The 9,220-nt window shown below is 45.0% G+C and overlaps 2 protein-coding genes across 2 annotated transcripts in view; one reads left to right on the forward strand and one right to left on the reverse strand.

The window, feature by feature from the left end:
• Nucleotides 1–6,988, reverse strand: part of LOC123971967 (formin-like protein 2) — a 17,056-nt gene extending 10,068 nt beyond the window's left edge. The window contains exons 1-3 of the mRNA XM_046051107.1: nucleotides 6,709–6,988; nucleotides 3,351–3,434; nucleotides 806–886 (exon numbers count right to left, since the gene is read on the reverse strand). Coding sequence (XP_045907063.1) covers nucleotides 806–886; nucleotides 3,351–3,434; nucleotides 6,709–6,825 — 282 coding nt within the window. The 5' untranslated portion in view covers nucleotides 6,826–6,988. The remainder of the gene's footprint in view (nucleotides 1–805; nucleotides 887–3,350; nucleotides 3,435–6,708) is intronic.
• The window catches only part of LOC123971238 (NLR family CARD domain-containing protein 3-like), a 427,855-nt gene that overhangs the window by 35,236 nt on the left and 383,399 nt on the right, over nucleotides 1–9,220 (forward strand). The gene's annotated exons all lie outside the window — the stretch shown is intronic.

Here is a 9,220-nt window from a genome sequence, read left to right on the forward strand (position 1 = left end):
ACAGACAGACAGACAGGTTAATAGCAGACAGACAGACAGGTTAATAGCAGACAGACAGACAGGCAGACAGGTTAATAACAGACAGACAGACAGACAGGTTAATAGCAGACAGACAGACAGGTTAATAGCAGACAGACAGACAGGCAGACAGGTTAATAACAGACAGACAGGCAGACAGGTTAATAACAGACAGACAGACAGACAGACAGGTTAACAACAGACAGGCAGACAGGTTAATAACAGGCAGACAGGTTAATAACAGGCAGACAGGTTAATAACAGACAGACAGACAGACAGGTTAATAACAGACCGACAGACAGGCAGACAGGTTAATAACAGACAGACAGACAGGTTAACAACAAACAGACAGGTTAATAACAGACAGACAGACAGGTTAATAACAGACAGATCGACAGACAGACAGGATAATAACAGACAGACAGGATAATAACAGACAAACATGTAAATAACAGACAGACAGACAGACAGGTTAATAACAGACAGGCAGACAGGTTAATAACAGACAGGCAGACAGGTTAATAACAGACAGACAGTTAATCACAGAGAGAGTTAATAACAGACAGACAGACAGGCAGACAGGTTAATAACAGACAGACACACAGGCAGACAGGTTAATAACAGACAGACACACAGGCAGACAGGTTAATAACAGGCAGACAGGTTAATAACAGACAGACACACAGGTAAATAACAGACAGACAGACAGGTAAATAACAGACAGAGATTATTAAAGTCTGACATCATTGCTGTTATTAACATCTACAAACTCCATTTCCCATGTTACCTTGCGCGTGACGGCCGGGTCCAGGAAACCTCTCAGTTTCTGGATGTAGGTGTGTGGAGGGTTCTTCACCTGAAACCTCTCCTGCATCACACAAAAAAATATGGATGACATCACATATGAAGCCCCGCCTACCAACAACACCTGTGTGTGAGGTTCATTCTGCAAACACAGCTGGTTTCAGGTTTAATTAGGGCTGGAAAATAAAACAATAACAATAATTATCGCAATACAATCTCAGATTTGTGATGTGATCCACTGTTTGGCATCAAGTGTTGGCCATAAAGAAGAGTTTAAACCACAATTAACCATCAGGTTTCTTCAACTTTCACTCAGGAGCAAAAATCAGCCTTTAAACTTGAAAGAAAGAACTATTTGATACTTATCGTGATAATTATCGATATCGAAAGATATGTAAGTTTTTATCATGATAACATTTTTGGCCATATCGTCCAGCCCTAGGTTTAAAATATAAAAGTAAACACATGAGTTTTAGTTCAAGTATTTTCCAATAGTTCTCTTTTTCTCCAATATTGTAACTTTGTATAATGGATGGATACCGCTTGGTTGCTTAGTGCTCCTGGCTGTTGAAACACCAGAAATGTAGATGTTGGAGAGACCTGAGGCCAAATGTGAGTGTTGGTTCAGTCTCCCATTGAGAGATGGTCTCTCTACTCTGGTGGACATCGCTTCTTTCACTTAGAATATGAACGTGGTGTCCTCTAAGAGAGTCCTTCACTCTTCAGATGTAGGTAAACATCTGAGTCTGGACCTGAGGGTCCTGTTGGCCCTTCTGTGTTGAGCCATGTGTTTGTGTAGTGGTTGTTTAGTTTCCCCAGTATGCAGCTCTGTGCATTCCTCACTGCACTGGACCGCAGGGACTAGATTGCTTTTCTTGTGTTTGGGTCTGTGGTCGTTGGGGTGGACCAGTATCTGTCTTATTCTTGGGTATAAAAACACAGGGATTTGGTGTTTGTTGAAAATCCGCCTGAGTTTCTCTGATACTCCAGACAAGTTTACTCTTCTTTTCCTCATCCCCCGTAGTGTTGGTGATCTTCCTGGATCCTTTTCTTGGGCCTGGGCATGGTGGTCAGCTCGGTGGTGCAGGGTTCTGATGACCCATAGCTTATGATCCAGTAGGTGGATCCATTTTCAATCAATTATGGGTCGGCTTGGCTTCTTCCCCTCGCTGCGGCTGAAGAATTGGCCCACCATGACCCTATCGCCAATACGATACCCTGCGGCTCTCAGTCAGCAGGTGCTGGCTTGTGCTTGACCGTGGTAACTAGGAACTTAAAAACGTCCCTGTTCCTGTCCTTTCTTTTAAATACTATCCTTCACATTTACATGCTTACACAAAGACATCTGCAACAAGACATACCTTAGAGCTCCAGCTGTGCTCCATGCCATTGTGGTGAGAGCAGGAAGAGGTGCCTAAACCCTGTTTAGATCTTTGAGGCCTTAGCCGCTATTTTGAGACTACTTTTCACATTTGGTTATTGTTATGATTCCAGGGTGGTGCGTTGACCGTGATTGATAATTTTAGGATATTAATACCTTTATACAGTTTTTAGATTTAGATGATAACCACACCTGCCTCTACCAAATTCCAACAAAGAGTAAAGAGAGTGACCAACAAGTTACTCAAACATCTGCCTGAATGTTTCTCTGATGGAAATAAATCATATTATGCATTGAGTACAAATGTTGATACGGTGGCTTGCAAAAGTATTGTCCCCTTGGAATTTTCCCTGTTTTGTTGCCTTACAACCTGGATTTACTCCAGCTCCTTCAAGTTGGATGGGTTCTGCTGGTGTCCAGTATTCTTTAAGTCGGACCACAGAGTTGTTGTTGTGCCATATTGTTTCCATTTTTGAATAATGGCTTTAATATTGGGATGTTGAAAGTTTCTGATGTTTCTCTACAACCCAAAGCAGATCTGTACTCACTCATACATCTCGGTCTTCACGGTGCTGCGTAGTTGTTGCATAAATACTGAGATCATGTGACAGATCATCTGACCGTTTGCACACAGGTAGAATTTATTTAATTATGTGACTTCTGAAGGTAACTGGTGCGCCAGATCTTATTGACGGACTTGGTAGCAAAGGGGGCAAATGCAAGCACCACTATCCGTTATTTATTTATTACATTTATTTATTTAATTATTCAATTTAAAACAAGTTATGTTTTCATTTCACTTCACCAATTTGGTTATTTTTTGTATGTCCCTTACATGAAATCCTTTTTAATTCCAGGCTGTATGGCAAACATACATGCAAGCCACTGCAATCTAACTAGTCATGTGTAGTTTAGTGAAGTAAACACAGATCCGGACGAGACCAACTATTTCTAACCTGAGGTCGCCCACATGCGCACATCCACAAAGCCAGTGAAGTATTTGCTGACATGCTAATGTAAAGTTAAAATGAAAAATTTGAAATTATAATTTTTAAAATGAAATTTCTCTGAAGTTTAAATCTGCCTCTGACCTGCCTCTTCATGTAGGAACACATTTAAACTCATGAAGGTCATTTACACCACCCACCTGGTCACAGATAAGCTCCCACTTCTTCTCATTGTCATAGGAACGCAGCAGTCGCACCTTATCAGGAGGCAGGTTCATCGAATTCTGAAACCCAAACAGTTCAAGGTTCAATGTTAAAACCCTTTGACCAATAAACAGTTTATAAAGAAAGAGTGGTAGACAGTAAGGTGTGCTGGTATTAATAGAGTTCTAGCAGTGTCTCTACTTCAATAGACTGAAGAACATACTAACAGAGGAGACATTCATTTACATCAAAGACTCAAAGTATTTGTCTGTATAAATGCATCCCGACAGTGTCGGGAAGATGGACACAGTTCTTGGATAGGCACAGGTGAGGTCTGTTTCTCGGTCTGTCTGGACAAAGTAAGATCTCACAGTTGAGTGTGGACATTGAACTGTCCCGGCTGTTCTCCAGCTAGATTCACGATCAATTTTCAGTGCTACGCTCTGTCCCGGAGGGGTAGGAGTGGTCTGACGCCGTAACGCCTCTAGCTGTCTTTCGCCTTGGCATCAGTTTTCTGCACTTTGGTGAAGTCTAGTGATTTTGGGTACAGAACTTTGTTAATTGTCTATGCGCTAAACTAGGCACTGATCGTCTTGATCGGACGGCCGAGCATCAGCTGTGCAGGACTGGCCCCCGTCGCTTTTAGTGGTGTGGCTCTGTAGCTCATGAGGGCTAGAAGAGGGTGAGCCTTCTTTGCGGTCTGCACTCTTAGCCTCACCATTAGACTGAGGGTAATGAGGACTGGGAGTGATTTGTTTGAAGTTTCTGGCCACAGAGAACTGTTTAAACATCTTGAAATCAATCATTACTCACTATATAGTGAGTTCTTCATTTTGTAGGCCCATCTGACTCCTGCTCCCAGAGTCTAGGCGCCGGTCTGTCCGACCTCTGCTCCGTGTGTGTCATCGGCAGTCCATCTGGCTCCTGCTCCAAGAGTCTAGGTTTCGGTCCATCTGACCTCTGCTCCTGGTGTTCCATCAGCAGTCCATCTGAATCCTGCTCCAAGAGTCTAGGTTTCGGTCCATCTGACCTCTGCTCCTGGTGTTCCATCAGCAGTCCATCTGGCTCCTGCTCCCAGAGTCTAGGTTTCGGTCCATCTGACCTCTGCTCCTGGTGTTCCATCGACAGTCCATCTGAATGCTGCTCCAAGAGTCTAGGTTTCGGTCCATCTGACCTCTGCTCCTGGTGTTCCATCGACAGTCCATCTGAATCCTGCTCCAAGAGTCTAGGTTTCGGTCCATCTGACCTTTGCTCCTGGTGTTCCATCGGCAGTCCATCTGAATCCTGCTCCCAGAGTCTAGGTTTCGGTCCATCTGACCTCTGCTCCTGGTGTTCCATCGGCAGTCCATCTGACTCCTGCTCCCAGAGTCTAGGTTTCGGTCCATCTGACCTCTGCTCCTGGTGTTCCATCGGCAGTCCATCTGACTCCTGCTCCCAGAGTCTAGGCGCCGGTCCATCTGACCTCTGCTCCGTGTGTCTCATCGGTAGTCCATCTGACTCCTGCTCCCAGAGTCTAGGTGCCGGTCCATCTGACCTCTGCTCCTGGTGTTCCATCGGCAGTCCATCTGACTCCTGCTCCCAGAGTCTAGGCGCCGGTCCATCTGACCTCTGCTCCTGGTGTTCCATCGGCAGTCCATCTGACTCCTGCTCCCAGAGTCTAGGCGCCGGTCCATCTGACCCCTGCTCCTGGTGTTCCATCGGCAGTCCATCTGACTCCTGCTCCCAGAGTCTAGGCGCCGGTCCATCTGACCTCTGCTCCTGGTGTTCCATCGGCAGTCCATCTGACTCCTGCTCCAAGAGTCTAGGTTTCGGTCCATCTGAACTCTGCTCCTGGTGTTCCATCGGTAGTCCATCTGACTCCTGCTCCCAGAGTCTAGGTTTCGTCCGTCTGACCTCTGCTCCTGGTGTTCCATCAGCAGAGTAGATGTGGCGATCCTGCTGACCTCTGCTTCTCCTTTTTCATTGGTGGCCCAACTAGATCTGTGGTTATGATTCACCTGCTGCTCCCATGTTTCTGCTCAACATCTGCTGCTGCTATTAAACATATTGTTATTATCATTAATGTTACAATAATTATCCAACCTCTGCTCACTCTCAAGTCATCACATATGGACGCAAGACCCCTTAGCATCATAGTTCAACAGACAGACTAGTTACTTATCTAACTCGTGAAGTTGTGTAGAGGTGTAGTTTAACCCAAACCATAACCTCTTTCTAAACCTAAGCAAGTTATGACATTTCACAACATTAGACATGAGTTTTATTTTGAAATTCTAACGTTGTTGCATATTTATTATTGCTAACTTGATGGTGAAGCCCTCAAAAAATGATGCTAAAGGGGTCTTGACCAAGTGGCCATATGTTAGGAGTTGCAAGTGAAGAATGAAAGTACAGTTATTAATTTTCTGTATGTACAACTTCTGTTGGGCTGCCTATCTCTCTGTCACTCTTCCTCCGGTCGAGGCACATGGCTGCACAACCTAAATCCAGGTTCTGCTCACGGTTTCTGCCTCTTAAAGGGAGTTTTTCCTTGCCAGCGGGGCCAAGTGCTGCTCATGGTAGCAACTGTTGGGTCTATGTTAATAATATTGTATACACTGTATGTATAACATTGAATTGAATTAGATTAATATAACATATTTGGTTGTAAGGAGGACAGCAGTCCTTCTCTGCCCCCCACCACTTCAGACTCTCCTTCTCCTTACCTGCCCTGCAGGTGTTGCTCTTGAAGCATTATAGATTAGGTAATGGAATATTTCCACCAATTACTATTTGTTATATTTTAGTCTCCCTGTTGCCTCTGTACATAGTATACTATATATGTGTATATATATATATATATACACACAGTGTAAGTATACATAGTACTGTGTGTATATATACACTGTGTATACAGAGGCGAGACACAGTGCAGCAGAATGAACATGATGTAGATTAATGCTGCAGCCTTCACAATCACCTGATCTCAGTTTCACACCTACAACCTGAGAGATGACGCTCTGCAGCAGAACCTCCACAAGTCCAGGTGATCTAAACTCTGTCTCTGTCTCTCTACCTGCCTGCCTCTCTCTCTCTCTCTCTCTGCCTGTCGGCCCTCAGGATGGACTGTAACAGCCTCCTTTCTAGCGCCACCATCAGGTCTACATGTTAATGTGTCCAACAATTTATGTCCAGATGCAAGTTTCCCATCAGCCTCAGCTAAGGTTAGCATGCTAACATGTTAATGGTCAGACCTGGGGACCCTGCAGAGTCCATCATGTAATCAGCTTTAACCCTTTCACTGTCTTCATGTTTCCTGTCTGAGTGTGTGTACCCACTGTGTGTGTTGTGTGTGGATGTGTGTTGTGTATTTACCAATGCGATGGAGAACCTCTCCTCCAGCTCAGCCGGGTCGGGCATCGGGAGTCGAACCGGGGCGGCTCTGGACCGGATCACCGCCAGCTGGCTTTCCATGCTCTCTGCGTTCCCCATCACACACACCGAACACACACCAAAGACACAGCGAACACACCCACCCACCCACAGCAGCACGCACACACACACACACACACACACACACACACACACACACACTCAGCAGACACACAGCAGCAGGAACATGTGGTCGGCCATCACACGCTGAACACAGACGGGCGGCGAGCGGGGAAGGCCTTTCTGTCCTCCTGTCTGCCCTCCTGTCTGTCTCCTCTTCTCTGTCTCTCGTCAGACGGTGAGGATTGTCTCCCTCCCCTCTCTCTCTCGCTCTTTCTCTCTGTCTGTCTCTTTGTCTCTCGTCTTCGCTGCTGCTGCTGATCCTGCAGATGATGATGGTGCTGATGATGATGATGATGCTGATCCAGATGAAGCTGATGCCGCGTCGCTGTGTGTGTGTTGTATGTGAGCGCGTGTCGCAGATCAGCCGGTTAATCCTCCCCCTCTCCTCCCCCACATGAAGACAGAAAGAGAGAGTCGGCCTCCCTCCTCTTTGTCTCTCTCTCTCCCACAGCTGCGGTCTTTGTCTAGCTCGCTCGACCCTCCCTCCTCCCTCTCTCCCTCTGCCTCCTCAGACAATGAGCCTTCTGCTGCCACAGGCTCCGCCCACAAACACACACAGACACACACACAGACACACACACTAGCATACACAGAGGTGTGTGTAATCTGATTCTGGATCAGACACGCATCTGGTTTTGTTTGTCTCAACTACATTATTATCATTATTATTATTATAGTAATTATTATTATTAAACACAAACACACACATGTAAATATACATATTTATACATACATATACATATGTACATATACATACAAGTTGTCTTGACCACGTCTATATGCCTAAATGCATTGAGTTGCATGTGATTGGAGGATTAGCTATTTAATAATAATAATAGTAAATAGTATTTATAGCTCCTTTCAAGTGAACCAAAGGACGTTTCACATAACCCCAGAGACACAACAGAACAACAAAGAAAGTGTGTGTGGATTATATGCCTTGGTAAAGAGGTGGGTTTTTAGCAGATTTTTCAAAGTTTCCAAAGACGGAGCCTTGCAGTTCTCTGAGGGGATGGAGTTCCAGAGAGTGGGGGCTGCAATGCTGAAGCTCTGTCCCCAAAAGTCCCCACTCTGGTGTGGGGGACGGAGAACAATCCTTTGTCTGTGGAAAGCTATTTTTGTTAACATGCAAGTGAACAGGTGTACCTAAAAAAGTGGCCAGGGACTGTATGTGTTTCCAATGTGTTTAAAATATAAATGTGTTATTTTTAGTTATAGTAAAGATACTAGTTGTACTGCTGTAATAACAGAATACTATTTCATTTACTTGATAAAACATCAATATTTGAATCATTATTTACATCATACAACAATAGTTATTTCACAATAAAACAGACACACTGGCTCATACCGGTGTCTCATCAGGTCATGTTAAATATTTAATTAACGGTGAACATCAGTCGATGACTGCAGACCCGAATACCCGGTGTTTTCAACTATAAAATGTGTTATGATACTAAAGTACTGCAGCCCTGCATGATACCCTGCCACTACTTCTCTAAACAGCTTTTATTGTGAAACCCTGACTGGAAATAGTGAGAAAGAGTGTCAATCACAGCAGCGTAACACGATGGAGGTCATTAAACCAGCAGAATGCAGACATTTGAAACTAGTCCTCCGACATTTGAAAGTAGTCCTCAGACCTCTGAAACATCTGAAACAAGCCCTCAGACATTTGAAACTAGTCCAAACTAGGGTTAGGGGAAGGGGGAGAAGAGCTGGCTAACGGGTTAGGGGAGAAAAAATTGAAATGTCGACGCCGAAGGCGGCGACATTGAGTGCACAGGCCATCGGCTGCCCGCTAGCTCTTAGCCCTCACTTCTCATTGAGGCCTCCTGGAATCAAAGTGCCCAGACGGTGAATCCAGAGCCTCTCCTCCCGCCGTCTCTGAGCTGTGGACCATCTGGGGTTACACTGCAGGATCAGTGCAGTGAGTTGCGACAGCCATGCTCAATAAAATGTTTGACCAGTGGGATGTTTGTGTCTTTCTTCCTCCCAATGTTATACCTGTGTTGTGTGAACCTGGTCAAAAGGGTGTTCCCCGTCTCACCAACATACTGAATGTTACACTGCCTACATCTAATCAAATAAACACAATTCCTGGAATGAACACTGCCATGCCTATGTGTAGGAAAAACATTGTTGTTGTGTGGGTTCAGCACCCAGGGATGGTGCCTAAAAAATTCTCCGTGTCCTATGGATCTAGAGTGAGTAGTTGCTGCCAGCTTGGCCTTGACTAAAGTGTCTTGCAGATTTTTGTTTTTCCTGTATGCAGCGATGAGTCTATGGTTCTGTAACAGCTGGGTGGTGGATGTCAAATGGTGGAAATTGT

Source organism: Micropterus dolomieu, linkage group LG01 (genome assembly GCF_021292245.1).
Source record: "Micropterus dolomieu isolate WLL.071019.BEF.003 ecotype Adirondacks linkage group LG01, ASM2129224v1, whole genome shotgun sequence".
NCBI lineage: Eukaryota > Metazoa > Chordata > Actinopteri > Centrarchiformes > Centrarchidae > Micropterus > Micropterus dolomieu.